The 18,124-nt window shown below is 32.1% G+C and overlaps 1 protein-coding gene across 7 annotated transcripts in view; it reads right to left on the bottom strand.

Moving 5' to 3' along the window:
- The window catches only part of LOC143072368 (heterogeneous nuclear ribonucleoprotein K-like), a 33,541-nt gene continuing 15,417 nt past the window's right edge, over positions 1 to 18,124 (bottom strand). For 2 of the 7 annotated variants that reach the window (XM_076247258.1, XM_076247261.1), the window contains 13 exons: positions 17,554 to 17,669; positions 15,897 to 15,953; positions 14,885 to 14,928; positions 13,849 to 13,921; positions 13,088 to 13,201; positions 11,511 to 11,639; positions 10,552 to 10,739; positions 10,115 to 10,291; positions 8,954 to 9,132; positions 7,354 to 7,484; positions 6,983 to 7,039; positions 3,740 to 3,909; positions 1 to 376 (listed from right to left, as the gene is read on the bottom strand). In XM_076247258.1, coding sequence (XP_076103373.1) covers positions 349 to 376; positions 3,740 to 3,909; positions 6,983 to 7,039; positions 7,354 to 7,484; positions 8,954 to 9,132; positions 10,115 to 10,291; positions 10,552 to 10,739; positions 11,511 to 11,639; positions 13,088 to 13,201; positions 13,849 to 13,921; positions 14,885 to 14,928; positions 15,897 to 15,953; positions 17,554 to 17,669 — 1,463 coding nt within the window. In that variant the 3' untranslated portion in view covers positions 1 to 348. Of the gene's footprint in view, positions 377 to 3,720; positions 3,910 to 6,982; positions 7,040 to 7,353; positions 7,485 to 8,953; positions 9,133 to 10,114; positions 10,292 to 10,551; positions 10,740 to 11,510; positions 11,640 to 13,087; positions 13,202 to 13,848; positions 13,922 to 14,884; positions 14,929 to 15,896; positions 15,954 to 17,553; positions 17,670 to 18,124 lie in introns of all 7 variants that reach the window. The other 5 variants (XM_076247260.1, XM_076247263.1, XM_076247264.1 and 2 more) reach the window with 5 other exon arrangements.

The raw sequence follows: 18,124 nt of genomic DNA, 5'->3' as shown, positions 1-18,124 counted from the left end.
TTAAGGGTTATTCTTTTTAATGTATTCATGATGTGTTGCTTTACAACAATGACTAATTAAAATGGTCCATGATCTGCAGCAATGATAAAATGTATTAAAAAAAAATTAAAATATTTATGATTTCATGTTAATACATTTTTGAAATGAAATCTTTTCCTTTATAAAGATCATCAGTCCTCCCAGTGTTATGTCCATGTATACTATAAAATGTCAATGGTGATGCGATATTTGATCTAGTTCATTGTGGTCCATAACAATACATGATGACGAAAACAATAATGAATTATGACAATAAAAAACAATTCTGTACAAAATGTCTACATCTAAATAAATCAACACCAGTATTCTTCAGTATTGTCCTGAGAACTCCTTTACACTGAAAAAGAACAAAAAATATTATCTTGTAGTGTTATAAACAATATAATGAAACATTCATGTTATCCACTGCAACTCTTTTCTTTATCAGTAACTTTATATGGCCTCCATTTTAAAACAACAAGTGCAAGAAGGTCAATCATTAAAATTCCTTTTAATTGTAAATGGAATGCTTGAAGAATATAATATCAACCGATGCTATTGTCAAAATGATTAATATACCACTTACCTTCCCAAAACAATACAAAACAAACCACAAACCACATACATGTATCCCTTAAAGAACAACACTCCCATCTTACTCAAATATTTTCAAAATTTTCTAGAACTTTAATAACAATTTCAACTGTTGTACCACCATCAAAAAGTATCTTGCAAGCAGACTATCTAGTATCTAGAAGCTAATTTTCTCAATTTTTGGCATAATTAATGTGCAATAGTTGTGAAGCTTAAGTTCCTGTCTTTGTCATGCAAACTGTTGATCTAGAAGCCAGCTATTAATTCTTCATCATGCAAACCTTCTAGATGCCCATTAATATGTCTTGGCATACGATCTCTAGTGGTCTCTCTGATTATAAGACGTGCAGAGACCACTCCATCAGCCTATGGAACTATCTTGAAGATATCATGCTGTAATTAAGCTATCATGCCAGATGTAAATCATGCAGGTAGATCTCAGTGGTTAGTAGCAAGCTGTTAGATGCAGACCCAGTCATGGGAGATAGTGATTTATTGTTATATAATAGAAAACAACAAAATCACTAGTCTTCCAGACCAGGAAAGATAAAAGCTGTCACCAGCATTCTGTTACATATCCATCACCAAGGTTAGTCATTTATATATCACCATAACCCAAATACATAACAAGCATAAAACTACCTCTATAAGAATTGGTATGAAACTGTCACCATTTAAAAGCAAGCTTCAGTATGTTAATTATCATGCTTTTAATCCATGCAAGGAAGTAAATTAAAATTGAAAACAGCAGATCTTATAGTCATCCCAGATTATGACTTTTCAAAAATCTATAAATGCCATAAAAAGAAGTATGAATGACGAGACAATAATTTAAACAGAACTTCTTCAGTTAAAACCCCATATTTCAACAAAATTCTGAAAGACCTTACTTACATGTTATAAAATGGTCAACTAGAACAAGTATCTATATAAAAATCCTCATTGACAACATCCTTTGTTATTATGATCCTTCAAGCAGAATTATATCGGTGATAATCACCTGTCCTATCTAGTTACAACTGATGACAAAGTCAGAGATTAACTTATATACATTGGAACATAATCAATATCTTTAGCAATACCTGACCATGCTGCTGACCAACAGGTGGACAAGGTGAGAACAGGTGGGCTGTAATCATATAATGTGACACCCTTTGTTGTTAATACCTTATTCACTTCTAACAGCATGTTTAATTAATAAAATAATTCAATTACAAGATATTAATCATAAATGATCTCGACTTGTATGTGTATACTGTGATAAATATTTCACTACTTGGACCAAATTAGTAATATCCTGCCTTAGTATAAACTCTGTAAATGATGTTACCTGTGTAATGGTCTTATAAGTGCATGCATCTTTATTCATTTACTTGAATATTTTTAAGTTATTTTGTCAACCATAAATCCATTGGCATCCAAATTTAAATAATTTTCAAATTTAATTCCTTTGCAATGGACATCAAGGTCAATAACACTTCTCGAGTGTTTATAATGATAATTAATGGTAATGGCTTTATCCTTATATGTAAACTTAAACAGGAAACTTAAAATACCCTGCCCTCTTTTCCTTTCTGACATAAATAAATATTGTTTCTTTAAATCACACAGAGCAAAATCTTGTTATTGCCAAAAAATATTGTTAATATTTAAGTGAATTTTTTTTAGTCTAACATTTAACTGAGAACATTTAGGTCAGAAATGACAAAATGTTTCTATTGTTACGTATGATTAAAAAATTATAATTTAACTTAAAGGTCTTCTTTATTATTATAGAAACTTATCCAGAAATGGATTTTTTTAAATTTTGGACAGAAACTTATTTCTGAGATTTCTTGTTTCAATTGTTCCTCATCACCCAAAAATATAATTTATTCATTAGATGGTTTTATCCATCTATCAGATGTCCAACAGCAAAAATGTACACTTTAGCAAGGTTTGGTGTGTTATACAGGTAACAAAACTGCCAAGAACAAATCCAGACTCACCAGTTTAAATACATTTGAAATCAGTAAGTCAGTATTAGTGCAATTACTGTAGATTCACTATTCTTAGTTGGATACAAAATTTCAGCTTTTTTGTACATTTTAATTGGGACTAGTGAAATTTTTCATAAAAAAAAAGTTTTGATATTTAGGTTCCAGACTAGTAGATGAAAAAAAATTGCAACAAATTATCTATTGGCATGGATTCACCCTGGCAAAACCAAAAAAAAAAGTTTTCCCCTTAATCAACAAAGATGAATCTACAGTATTTGGTTAAATTAAAACTGGTTGTCAATTATTAAGGTGGTACCTAACACTACAGGGAGATAACTCTGTAAAGTCATCTAAACATTTGAATTACATTGTGTTGTAAAAGGAATATTAAGCTTCTCAATGATCAAAATTGGTGTTTGTCAAACTGCTATATAACCAGTGTAATTTTTCTGACAAAATGGTTGGTTCAAAATTTTAGAAATTTTTATATTTTTGTTAAAGGGTTTACTTTGACCAAATTTTATGAAAATTAAACGAGCCAAATTAATTTTAGTGAAAGTGTTGGGTACCACCTTAAAATCAAACTTGTGAAAAATAAGAGAAATGTCAATACACATAAAAAAAATTATATAATTCATACACTGTAAATTCAAAAATTATTGTGAGGTTTTTATAATAATTTTATTTTATAAATGCGACAAAATGTGTTTGGATGTGCATCACAATAATAAGAAATGGCTTTCTGATATCTGACACATATCAGACATACATCATAAACCAGATTTACCTGAAATCTCTATAATATCACATTTTTGTAAATTCTTCAAAAATAAAAAATTCATGCAACCATTTCTGAATATACAGTATAAATTATATATATATATATATGGTTGTAACTACCTACTAAACTAAACATCAGTTCATTTGACGAAAAAACAATTTTATTATAACTCTAGACACCATGTTAGCACTAGACTAAGGCAAGATGAGCATTACAAATCCTTTATCAATTTTAGCTATATTTCAATCCTCAATTTCAACATTAAATACATTGACTTTTGCTTATCACTAGAGCTAACATAGAGACTAGTATCCCTCTTAAAAGTATTCCCGTGCTAGTCTAGTATACCTGTGAAGCAAAGACTCACCTCATCTGTAGTAAGTACTGGGCATTTTGTATCTGTTCTGGAGTCCCTGTAATGGTGATTATACGATCATTGCTACCCATCAGGGGTTCATCAATCACAATCTGGGCTTGTGACTGCCTGCGAATTTCTTGGATACGGGATCCACCCTTCCCAATTATGGCTCCAGCCAGCTGTGGAAATAGGGAGGAAATCTTTACATTAATGGTAAGATTACAAGATAGAGAGCCCAAAACTTAACCCAGAGAAGCATCCCCATAAGGACTATTCCATTAAATGTAGCAGGCCCCCAGGACAGGAGAAACAAACAAACCACTTTAATGGGAAAACCTATCACCACATGTCAATGGGATACCCAGGTAGCATATTATATACAGTGAAATTCTGTGGCATAAATTCAAATTCAAACTCAGGTAGCACTTCACTTACCAGTATTCAATGTTTTGAGGCTCCGGGCTTTTAATAAAACATTCATGAGACTCAGAGAAGGCACTTCCAAATCTGAACTATGGGTGGTTGTCATCTATGTTTTCGAATATTTAAAATGTAAGAGCAATTTTAATTTGTCACTATAGGTGGTTACCACATTTTTTAAGTGCCTTCCATGAGTGCCATGCATGTTTTAAAAGAACAGCCCTTAGTGAGCTAAAGTTGTTAATTTCTGTGTCATTTTGTTCTCTTGTGGACAGTTGTCTCATTGGCAATCATACCACATTTTCTTTTTTATATTCACCTTACTATTAATATTTATAATATATGTGTATTCAAGTCAATGTTCATCCTTTAATTAGTGTCCATGTTCCGTGACCAAATGACACTCAAATCTGTGGGCCTTTGTTCAACGTCAAATCTGTTTGTTTTCCTCCAAAATATTTTCCATGACCTCATTACACTCAAATCTGTGGCCTTTTGTTATTCAAATCAATGTCTTTTTTATAATGTAGAATTTTAATACGATGACTTGACTTATGACAAGTACATAATCCTTCCCTTAACTGAGACGACCAATTAAGCAACAATTCATATGAGAACTGTAAAAATCACAAGGAAAGGACTTCACTCACCAATGGACATTAACAAAACAAAATAAAAACACTTCAATACACAAAGAACCAATCTTAAAGAGTATATATATGTTGCTTCGACTTTAGTGACAAAAAGATTTCCTAGATGACATTTAAATAATTCTTTCATCAGCAAATGACTTGTTAACACAGTTTTGAGAAAGGACAGGACAAAGACATGTGACCTCTATGATCATGATGATATAGGCAGGACATATATATGAGGCTTACATTTATATGTGTGATTGATAAATTACTGATGGTATTTCACAAGAACACAGTGTACATAGGGATGGCACATTTCTTTATCTTTTTATTGATAAAGTGTTTTCAAGGAATATGCCAAATGTGAATGTATAGTTCACACTTTAGACAATAAGGAAGAAAACCCATTGCATTTTGTCTACAACTCAATATCTAACACCTTTTTAAAATTCATGTGTCACTTAAAATTATAATTAAGGCATCTTTACTTTTGACATCAAACATTTAGTTTTTTATATGAATCAAATTTACATTTTTATTTTTTGAAAATTTGAATAATGATTGGTCTGTGTGCACCACTGAAACACTCTTTTGTAGACGAAACGTACATCTGGCATATGTTCTAAAACTCAATCCTGGTATCTATGATGAGTTTATTATCTCAAACATTGTAGGCGAGTATAGAATTTTGACGGACAATTTCGGCCATGGTGATTTATTTGCATATCTTGATTTGTTGATCATTTTCAAAATAATGGGCAAAAACACGTAAAATTGGTAAATTAGGGGTCATCCATAATTGTCAACCATTTTCCAAAGTGTACAAAACGTACACTTGGGGGGAGGGGGTTAAAAAATCAACATTTTTACCGTACGCTTTTTTTTCCAGAATTTATTTCTTTTCCGTAGGGAAGGTCGATGTATAAAATGGAGAATTGGCTTGGGTGTATTTCTCTTCTTATTTCTTCTTTATTATTTTTACTTGATGATATTTATTTCGATATCATAATTCTCCTCAATCCGGATTGAACGATTAAAAGATCAAATCATATGAAAACTCAATTTTTCAAAAATGTAAACTTGTAAATTTTTTAAACAAAAAGTTTGCAAGCATTTCTCAGTACCCCCAATTGTCAATTTCACCTGCTTTATTATAGATCGTTATCGTTTCACTCTGTTTAATAAACAAAACTGATGGAAACACTAAATTCTTTGAATGTTTTGATTTTGACAAGACACCATTTTGTGAAAAGATTTTAAACTGGTACTCGATTAATTTCCTTGTAATGTATTCCAAAACAGTAAACCAGTAAACCGGAAGTAAACTAATTTTTCTTAGTATAAGCCTCCTTTAATTAGGAGCACCTCCATATGAAGTTTAACCTTACCCTTAAAAAATATCCAATATATGTACACGTTACAGTATATACACAAACGATAATAGTGCCATGAATGGCATATTTACAGGGACTTTTTAAATAGAAATACAGGCGGGAAATTTAAAAACTTAAAATGTTTTAAAACATTACACTTTTATTGATTGCTGTCTTAAGCTCTGATTCCATCAACAACTGTCAGTCCATACTTTACCAATGCAATATAACCATGCATTTCCCTTTCTTTGATTCTTAGCATAGTTTATGTGCCCTTTTGTTAATCTTTTGCATGCTCTAGGTGCCCTTTTTCATTGGAGTTCCCACTGTGTGATAGGAGAAACACTAATCTTTGAACTCTTTATTCTAACAAAACACAAGCATCACAGATAGATGTCATCAAATAAACCAGTCAGATATGTTTTAGTTTATTTTCAATGCAAATTTCTATATTAAACTAAAATATAATAAACAGGATCTTCTTTTTATTAAGAATGATTGATTGTTCTCTTGAAATCTGAAAATGGTTGATGTACACTTTTTGAGGGAGGGTGGGGGGTCTGAAAAAGTGTACGTTTTGTACACTTTGGAAAATGGTTGACAATTATGGATGACCCCTTACTTTTAGTGGCATTTACTCGCTTACGAACAATTGTCTGACAGTTTTAATGTTATGAAGAGTGGATACATTAAGAACATTTTTGCGAGATTTTCTAGATTTATAGCTATTCTTCCTACAGTGTTGTCAATAATTTCATCAACATAGAAATAGCATAAAGTGCTGCTGCTTAAAAACTATAGAACAGTAATATATAACTACTTACATCTTTTGGGATGGTTACTTGCTGTGAATTGTCACCGAACATTTGTCCCATATCACCCTACAAAATTTAAATTTTTTTCATTTCATGCAAATTGTTTCATATTTAACATGAAGTATCAAATGATTGGGAACAGTTTCTTTTGTATCCTTGTACCTTGATTAATTTACGAAGAAATTATAAACAAATATGTTTTAAAATTAACTTTTAATCTATGTGATAATTTCCATGTGGTTTTACTTTTGTTTTGTTAAATTGGACCAAGATTCAAAACAGGAGAGAAATATTTTAAAACAACAAGAGCAGATAATGAACAATGTTATTTTTGTTTACAGTCTTTAATGTTATCCCAAAACAGCTATGGCATTTCTTACTGTGTTATCCTGAGCGAAGTTTTGGTTCATGCCACCGCCGCCGCCGCCACCACCACCACCACCGTATCCACCATCATATCCATCATCATAGCCACCACCAAAGTTGTCACCAAAACCATCACCTCCAAATCCTGAAATATTAAATACAATTTAGGACAACAGCTACTAACATTCTATTCATAGATTCAAAAATATATAACAAACTTATCTTGTTTCAAATAAAACCTTCCTAAAAGATAAGGTGCAATGGTGTAATGCTCTGTTTTTCTATCTTCTTAAAGGAGTGCTGCTCACAACCTCTATTGCATCACTATCGAACCAAAAGGTTATTACATTTTCTCATTTTTTAATAAAAAGATTAATTTATTTGTACTCTTAAAAGACAAAAGACTGGACACTTATAGGTCTCGCCCTAATGTAATTTCAAATTATAATTCAAAGGTTGCAATTCAAATGACAATTTCTAACATGTTTAATATAAAACCTTCAGTCAATTTCATTTTAAACACAGGTATATAGTTGTCTCATTGACAACCTTAATTGATCTTCTCGAATGAGATTTTGTAAATGCTAACACAACCAAATTCCATTACTTATTACTATTTAACTTTAAATTTCACCAATCAAAAAAATTTAACATGTAAACTATGCAGCAGTTTCCAAGCCAAAAGAACATGATTGGGGAGAAGGGGACAGATAATCTCCATGGAAATAAGTTGTGCCAATGATATGACCTACTGCTAGTCGGTATTTTTAAACAAACCTAATTTTGAACTTTTACATCGTTGACCCTACTGCAGCCATAAATAGCTTACCAGAGTTTTGTGTTTGAACTTAAGAAAGATAATGATGATAATCACAATGTACAAAATACCAATATTCAATTAACTGTTATCACAGATCTATCTCACCTTTATTTTGATTTTGATTATGCAAATATTGAAATTACAAAATAAGAATGACCAGGACTGCCAAATAATCCCCACAGAAATGAGATATGCCAATGCTTAAACAACGGCATACCAAATATGATTGACCAACCATTACTAGTGCTTCATACACTGACCTAATCACAAACTAATACATCTAAAATAAGCAAAAGTTTTAAAGTCAACGGACCATGACTGAGAGGCAGGGCCAAATAATCTCCATGGAAATAAGATGTGCAAATGCTTATACAACTGCATACTAAAAATGATTGACCTACCACTTGTGGTTCACTATAAACTAGACCTATCTCAAACTAATATATGGTTGACACCGCAGCTGGAAACAGCATACCTATGTCTGGCTTTTTGACTCTATCAAGGTGTGACAAAAAATGGAGAGATTAAAAGTAATTATCTAAAAATATCTCAGTTAACAGATGTCCTTTATCAGTATGATTATGATGCTAAATGAATCATATTATTCTATTCACTTCAAGATTGTTTTAGTTAAATCAGAATAGATTAATAAGATTCATTTTACATCATTACCATACTGGTGAAGGATATCTATTATCTGAAATATTAAAAGATAACTACATTTTTACTCCTTTCTTTTAATACTGGTATTGTTTTGTAAACTTTTAGGAGTTTATATATATAAATTAACTTACCACCACCACCTCCCATTCCTCCTCCTCCGCCCATGTTGCCTCCTCCCATTCCTCCGCCGCCGCCACCACCCATACCCATTCCCATTCCACCTCCCATGCCGCCACCCATCTGGCCCATTCCTCCTCCACCACCTCCTCCCATTCCCATGCCTCCACGGCTTCCGCCCATGTTGCCTCCTCTGAAAAAGATAAAACATAGCAAATGATTACAAAAGCATACATTTATTTCCCGTTCCTGAGGGAGATATGAAGATTTGTTGACTCAAGAATATTCATATTTCACGAGGGCTATGCCCAAGGGAAAGGTGATTTTTCAAGTGAAAAAAATCTTCATATCTCTCGAAGCTAAGGAAAATGAATGTTTTATTCCACTGCCTATGTTTCTTTTACTTACTGAATATAATATATTAATTTTCATACATTTGTTTTCTTATCTGCTTGTTTAAATAGCTGAACACGGCATAAACATTGATAAACAGTACGGATCAAAAGTAAACTAATGGTCTTTTTATTTTAACGCTTGAATATATTTAAACACGGTAATGACTTATCGAACCCTATTTCAATAAAACCACCTTCAAAACAGTATGCACATTAACCACGCGAAACGTCATTCTCCGAGGTCCCAATCTACAGAGGGGAATATGAGGTTTTGTTCGACGTCACGTGTGATAGTTTTAACCAATCAAATGTTGATTTCACCATCAAATTCAACATGTAGTGGAATAACATCATTTGTCATCCTTAATCTTTACAGTTCAAGTAATTTCAAAAAAAGTAAAAAGTATAAACACCATAAGAACACACATTGCAAATTCTTATTCTGTTGCATTGTTAAAAGTAATGTTACATAAGCCAGAAAGTTTGATTTATAACATTACAAGTGATAATTTTTTTCATAATTGTTTTTTTTAAAGTAAAAACTGATGAGGAAATATCCAAGGTTTAAATTTTGTCAACAACATTCCTACAGAAAAACACAGTTCAAAATCATTAAACTGGTTAAAACTATTGTTTTTCACATAAGAAGCACTGAATCATTTTATCACAAATAACCAGTAGGTTGATCTTAACATTCTGTACATATTCCAAAATAACAATATATAAATCCATTTCAACATATCTGACACCATACTTTTTAACAATGATAGCACATCTTACCTCATTCCGCCACCTCTGTTGCCACTTCTTCCTCCGGGTCCTCCCATTCCACCACCTCTCATTCCTCCTCCACCACCCATACCACCTCCTCCCATTCCACCGCCACGGCCACCACGACCTCCCATCATTCCACCACCACCTCCACGACCACCCATCTCCATACGGCCCATTCCACCTCTGCAATGAAAATAACCATTAATATTCTATTTTAGCATTACTGCAGTTTTTAATGCAATTATCTCCAAGAATTTTTGGAAATAATTATTGTAAAATATTGACGAGTCTTCAGTTCTTTCCTCGCAACAGCTGAGATATGCAATGCTTTAAATATTTTTCAAATGTCTTCATCAAAATAGTGCAAATTCCAAAATGTTGCTATTGCTTACCTTATTACATCTTTCAACATCAACCTTAACTTATACTAATTTCAAACCTGCCTTTTATTCTCATACCTCCCACCTCTCATGCCTCCCATTGGACCGCCCATTCCGCGGCCAGGAGGTGCTCCTCTTGGACCACCTTTTCCTCTGCCACCTTCTGCAGCAGTGTATCCTCCATAGTCACTGACCATAAACTCATCCCAGTACATGGGGTCATATGGCTGGTTTGGTCCTTTTGGTGGGGCCTTCAAAATATATTTTTAATTAATTCTAATATAGTTGTACTGATCAGTCAGATTAGGTATTATAATTTATGTCAAGAAAGTATCCATGATTTGGTAGTATCAAGACAATAGTTCCAAAATTAATTTTCTGAAACTTCCAGCACTTTTGCATTTTGGGTTATTCTCTAAGAGATTTTGGAAAACCTGTTAATTAAAGATGCTTAAAAAAAAAACGATTCAATTTGGTTTAGTGTCTTTACTCTATGATTTGAAATATAAATGCAGAACGTGTCTATGGGACACAGATTATGTCCCTGCTTGCATATAACGTTATAAAAGCAAAACTGTAAAAGTGACGCCAAATTTGTAAATTGATCTGAGTTTAGTGTTAATATGAATCCCTTTTAAGTTAAATAACATTTAGTTGAGGCAAATTTCAGTCAAATAGTTAACTGGAAGAGATGCTCTAACTCGGAAACCTAAAATCTAACCAATATACCTTGCAAGTTAGTGAAAGCATTCTTAAGTTAATGTCCCTACATGTTGACGACGGAAAGATAGATGGTTGGTCAACAGTATACCTTAATACGTCCCGTAATAGGCATATAAATAATCGCATTATTAAGGAAAACTTTTAAAATAAAAATCTGCATTTCAATATTGGGTCTGTCAATTTAAAATCTATCCCATCTGTTCAATATAAGTTTATCATGTCTGAAGTTTCGATGCCAATTACGTCTGCTTTGGCACTACCTTATACAACAATCTATGCTATTCATTTCAAATACTTACAGATTTCAGTAACTCATGGATGGTATCTATACAGTCTACAACAATTTTTGGTTTGCCTCCAATGGCAACTACTCTTTCTGTTGATTCTGGACAACACTGGGAATATACTTTAATCTGCGCTCCAGTTTTCTATTTAAGAATGAGACCAATAAATACATTTGTTTAATGGCAATATCATGATAATAAATAAATGAGATAAAACAGAAACTTATCAAATCTTGATCCATGACATTCAAATGTTATGTTTTCACAAGAATGAAATTTTAAAGTAAATATCAATCTGTTCGGTTTTAGTCTCGGAAACATGGCATATTGACAAGTTGAAATCAGCATGAAAATTGCTTTCATTAAGTAAGAGTATTCTTAGATTATGCAAGTTTCTCTGTAAGTTTTTTTAATTACTTAGAGTGAATCTGAAAAGTCCTGCCCTTTCCAATTGACTTTCGGTTTGTTCTTAAAGTGTGCTGGTACATCCTGTTTAAGGTAAGGCCAGGGTAGAGCACGTAGAAACCCTTAACATTCATTTAGTGTGTCCCACTTCAGGACCTGAAAATATGTGTTTGTTGTAAGTTTGCTGTCTTCTGTAATTGCCTTTAACAAACCCTATATTGTGTTTTCGTGTCAGTTTTTTTTTTTGATAGTAATTTGATGACTAAATGGACAAGTTAAATTTTCACTCTGCATTATTTTTGCTGAATTGGAAAATACATGTAAAAAAAACACTATCGTTTTGTCAATAAAATGGTTCACTGAATGCAGCCTGATACAACTGCAGAGGTCGAAACCTGTACAGTTGGGGCAAGTTTGGACACTATATATTAAGCTTGATACTGTTTGAATTAGGATAGTGATTGATTTTTTGACATAATATAGGTTTCTGACACAAGACAAAAGTGGTCCAAGATCTTTCAAATCTATTGTGCAATTGAAAATTTGTTCTGAAACTTTTCAAAAAATTTTGAAATTGACAAACTTGAAAAAAATTCTTCTTTAACTTTTTTACCCGCCCTTTTGGATCAATTACACCCAAACTCTATCCCAGCCTTCCTTTCGTAATATGGAACCTTGTAGTGCAATTTTAGAGAGATCTATACACTACAACACTTAAGTGTAACTAGAAAAAAATGCTTGTGTAAGGCCTCTTTTTTTAGCATGCTAGGGACAATTACACCCAACTAAATCCCAGCCTTCCTTTTATGATATAGAACCTTGCGGTACAATGTCAGAGAGATCCATACCCTTTCACACAAGTTATTGTCCAAAAACTTCAAAAATGCTTGTTTTTGGCCTATTATTCCTAAAAGGTTGGTACCATAATCCTCAAAATCATTCCAAACCTTCCTTGTGTGGTATTGAACCGTTTTATAAATTTCATAGAGATCCATTCACTAAAACTAAAGTTATTGTCTGGAAACCAAATCTTCCAACGACGACATCATACCATTCAAAAAATGTTGGAGGTTGTATAAAAATAAGAACACTTAAGACATATTGATATTCATAAATTTTTACAATCCAATTCTGATCAGAAAAGGTTATGCTAGAGAAAAGTGTGTTTCCTTAAGTCATGTACACACCTCTCGTAGTTCTTTAATTTTGAAACCAGCTCTACCAATAATACATCCTGCCTGACTTTGATGCACCAGCATTCTAAGTTCACAATCAAAATTGTCATCTTTGTAGTTCTTATACTGAAATGTTAAAATACATTACAAATACACATGTACATTTAAATATATAATATTAATTTACAGTTGTGATTTACCCTTATAATCAAAAGCAATTCATTTTGTCAGCTCTTTATTCTAAATTGCAAACAAAAGACTTAGTAAATATGAAAAAAAATATATTATCAATCATTTCTCCATTTACTATCAGAAAATTCATATCCTGCAAAGGACCAACACCTACTTGTAATACTTTTTTTTCTACTTTCAAAACTATATCTGATAACTTGTATCCAAGATAAAAACATTATATTTCTCTAATGTTATGCTATTTTCACATTTCTTGATCGGATTGATACATATTTCTCTTCACTAGTGAAAAATCTGTTCTCGTCAAATGATTGGTTGAAATTTAATTGTGACGTTCATTTCTATTGGTTTTCCTATTGTGACGTCATGAAAAAAGGCGACCATGCCTGATGACCTCACATAAAAGGTACACAACTTTCTTCAAATCTTTGAAAAGAAAGGATAAAAATCATTAGAGAAACAGATTCCACCACTACAACTTGGCAAGCCTTGCGCTTTAAATATTAAAATTTAACTGACTCCAGTGGTGAAATATTGTAACACACTTGTTGCATTTGTGTTATCTATATAGAAGTACTTACATCTTCCAGTTTAGGTATAATATCCAACACACATTCTAATGCTGTAGCAATCTCTGCTCCAATGGTTAACACTCTGTCAAAAGTCACAACACCAAATTATAAGATTAGGAACAATCGGAACAAATTGTAAACAAGTCAAATAAAAATCAAATTAATCAAGCAAAAACTTTCATTCTTTCAAATAAAATAGTAAATTATTCTTAATAATTGACATTAAAGCAGTTTATCAAAAAGTCTTTTAAACAATAAACACAGGATTCTGAATATAAGCATGAGCATCTTTAACATAAAGACTGAATTTTTTTACCTTTAAAAAAATTTTCTTTTACACAGCGACAGTAAGGATGAAGCATATTATTCTGGCATTCAAGAAAGCATGGCATTTCTTATTCATTTTTGTGTATTAGTGAAGCAGAAAGAAACCACTATTACTTGAACACAACATGTAAAACCCTACTGACAAAATGTTTCTATAAATTAATGAAGCAAGTTATACAGAAGAAAATGATAACACCCACAGGATTTCAGTGCAGATAGTATAATGCTAGAGACCCGTTACTGAATGGTGACTGTGGATCCAGGTGTCTCAGATTGTCATTTTCCAAGTGAAACTTCTCAACATACAAATGGTAAGCTATTTTCTGCATATGATTAAACTTATCCAAACTGATTTCAAATTATTATTATTAGTGTAAATATTATACTGATATTAGGTAAGTCATGATCACAGAACCTTTGATTTTAAAACTTTACAGAAGATTAAAACTAGCTGATTAAAAACATTTACTTATATAATTAATGAGAAGTCTCACTTGAAACAATCAAGAACAATTTAATCTCTACTGCTACCTCACACATACAGTGCAATGATGTTTATCTACATCAAATTTGTGATAAATTTTCAAAACCTGGCACATTCACCATCTTAGCTGGGTCATACAATGAAATGATAAGTGATGATGGATGAGATATCCCCATGGCTAGGGTTATGAATAAAACAAAGTTTTCAAATCTTAAAATATATGGAGGTTCATACCGTTCGGGACTGGTGCTATCGGGAACTGTGACACTGGCTTTGTACTGGACAGACCAACAATCCATGGGTCAGGGTTGATGTGGACAATCAAGGCCATTGATGAATTCGAATATTTTCGGGCAGGACGAGGATTTTGGGCAAGGCCAGATATGGAGAAAAAGGAGAAAAACGGATACATATTTTATAATATGGTTTTAACATAAAAACAATATCAATAATATACAAATTTTCACAATTACGAAAAGAATTGACAATGGCTCTAAATGGACTAAGAACTCTGTGGAATAAAAGAAGGCATATATATAATATATATAATAAACAATTAGTATTTATAAAGGAACATGGTGATAAATTAATATAAATTTATTTTAATTTCTTTAATCAAACTGTGAGGAAATCATCTTACAAGTATGAATAATCTTTTTCAATCAACAGGATTCACTAACAATTCACAATTAACAAATAATACACATTATAAATATCAAGTCATTGGTGTACAGTTCATAATGCAACATCAACTATATTATAAATTTCAATGATATAATGAAACTTCGAGGGTCCTGATTGGCAAGACCTGATGTTTAAGGATCCCATATGGCTTTGGACCTCTCTTGGAGGCAGACCTGTGGCCAGGAGGATCCCATGAGACCCAAGTCAAAGACCAGGAACAAGAAATCTCATTGTGATGTATAAGGTATGTATACTATTGCTGGTGTTCACAAAATTTTCAGATCTATGCATGTATTGAATACAAAAAACTATTATTTTGACAAAATCCGTATTAAATATTAAATTGTATGTAATAAATTCATACTGATTGTTTTCAGCATATAAAGTACTTAAAAGAGGAGTATTTTAGTGTTTATTTTTGGTACTTTTTTTTAAAATAGAAAATTCTTCTAAAACCATCAGTCTTCCCCGGCTTAAAGGGAATTAAATTAACTGAAGGTCATAAAAGAATAAATAGAATGTCCACAAACCAAGTTTTGTTCATATTTTGATCTAAACTTACATCGGATCTTAATCTTTTGATGTTACTCCCACCTTTTCCGATGATGGCACCAGCATTCTGAAATTATAGCAAAATATTACTTATTGATAATATTTAAATACATGTACTTTGTCTGAATATCTTTAATACCGATCAATTAAATTTATAATTCATCACTGACTACATAATAAGTTCTGCATGAAATTTGACAAGGAATATTAGATTTTATACACTAAATGGATTTAAATTTTCCATTATTTGCAAAAGCAAAAAGTCTAAAGTTTCATTGTCACCTGAGAGATTACACCTTTATAAGAAATTCGTTTAACATTTTAGTTTTTTCTCCATGTACACAAAAGAGACTCAATTTTCAGATTTCCTGTTTTGATACAACTAAGTAGCTCAAAAAATCCCATTTCAAATTTGGCCTTTTGCTTTGTTTCCTTGATCACATGTACATGTACCTGCAATTTAAGTCTTTTCATAAATATCAAAATGCAATATTTGATTTACAAAATTCCTTCAAATCCACATAAAGCAGTGAGATACCTTCTATAGTGTCAATGGGTAAAGGTATAGACAACTCTTGAACAAATTGATTAAATTAAGAGTTTTAAAATAAGGTGTCAATAAATAATGAGATTTAAAAACACAGAAGGCAAATTCCTCAATATCCTCTAGAGGATTATTAACAAATTACAAGTTTACACAATCTGTTAGTCTAACCCCTAAACAATGAATTAATATCCTCTCTTTTATCAAAATATCAATAAATCTATTCTAAACAATATGGTGACATATGTTTTGTGTCAATTATACAGACACTATCAATTTTTCTGTTTACCAATGTGTTAAGACAAAAAAAAATACTGAACTTAACTTGAGTATTATTTTAAAACATATTCTAATTTATGTAAAAAAAAATAAAAATACTTGACTGAGTATTAAATATGATATAAATTAAAACTTCATAATTTCAATAATTTTGCTACTTATACTGTTCATACTTCAAATGTATTGGTTTTTTTTTAATTTTAAGTAAACCTATCCATGCTACCAGCTTGTCTTAACTAGAGGCTCTCAAGAGCCTGTATCGCTCACCTGATTCTACTTGGGTTTTTGAAATCATAAAAAAATATAAAATTTGGCTAAAAGTAACAACACTTGGCCAGCAACTCATAAGGAAAGGAACATTCATGCTATGTTTGATTTCATTCCATTCAGTGGTTCTTTAGAATAAGACTTTTGTATGCATTTCCCATTGGGTCCTATGTTAAACTAAGTCCCCCGCTGGCAGCCATCTTGGATGATGGATCGGCTACAAAGAAACAACACTTGGTCAGCACCTCATAAGGAACATTCATGCCATGTTTGGTTTCAATCCATTCAGTGGTTCTCTAAAAGAAGTCATTTGTATGCATTTCCCATAGGGTCCTATGTTAAACTAAGTCCCCCGCTGGCGGCCATCTTGGATGATGGATCGGCTACAAAGTAACAACACTTGGTCAGCACCTCATAAGGAACATTCATGCCATGTTTCGTTTCATTCCATTCAGTGGTTCTCTAGAAGAAGTTCAAAATGTAAAATGTTAACAACGACGACAGACGACAAGTGATGAGAAAAGCTCACTTGGCCCTTCGGGCCAGGTGAGTTAAAAATATGTGGGTAAATTTTTACCTTACTAGCGAGCAAAAATCTTAATTCTACTCTTGGTCCATCACCTCCTCTTCTTCTTTTCTGTCCGTGGTCTTCATAGTCATCGTCATGTCCACGCTTCATTCCTCCGTCATAACCTACAAATTGAAAAAAACAGCAATTTTTCAAACAAATTCAATGGGATAATTCAAAAATCTTTTTACCACCTCTCATTTTTTGTGAAACCACATGAAAATAAATTTTCTCTATAAACATCATATTCAGAATATTTTATCAAATACCGATGGTCTTTCTTAAACCACCTTTTAAATGATACGCATCAAGAATGAAATCACAAAAAAAAACTTCGCCAGGAAAAATCACTACCATGAATTAGAAACAAAAAGGCTATAAAGCTAGAAACAAAATTATAATTAATACACAGTCATTAGCCCAATCATAGTCTTTTATGGTTAAAGCCAATTAAAATATTCATAAAGCCATAAATGATCAATTCTTTACATTTTCCCTTGAGCAGTTATAGTTATCTTTAAATTAATTCAATTTGAGTTATTGATCTATCCAAGTCCGTTCCACATCAAATCCTGCACTT

Source organism: Mytilus galloprovincialis, chromosome 4 (assembly GCF_965363235.1).
Source record: "Mytilus galloprovincialis chromosome 4, xbMytGall1.hap1.1, whole genome shotgun sequence".
In the NCBI taxonomy this organism is placed as follows: domain Eukaryota; kingdom Metazoa; phylum Mollusca; class Bivalvia; order Mytilida; family Mytilidae; genus Mytilus; species Mytilus galloprovincialis.
The sequence above is the reverse complement of the archived record's forward strand: the minus strand, read 5'-3'. Positions and strand labels throughout refer to the sequence as shown.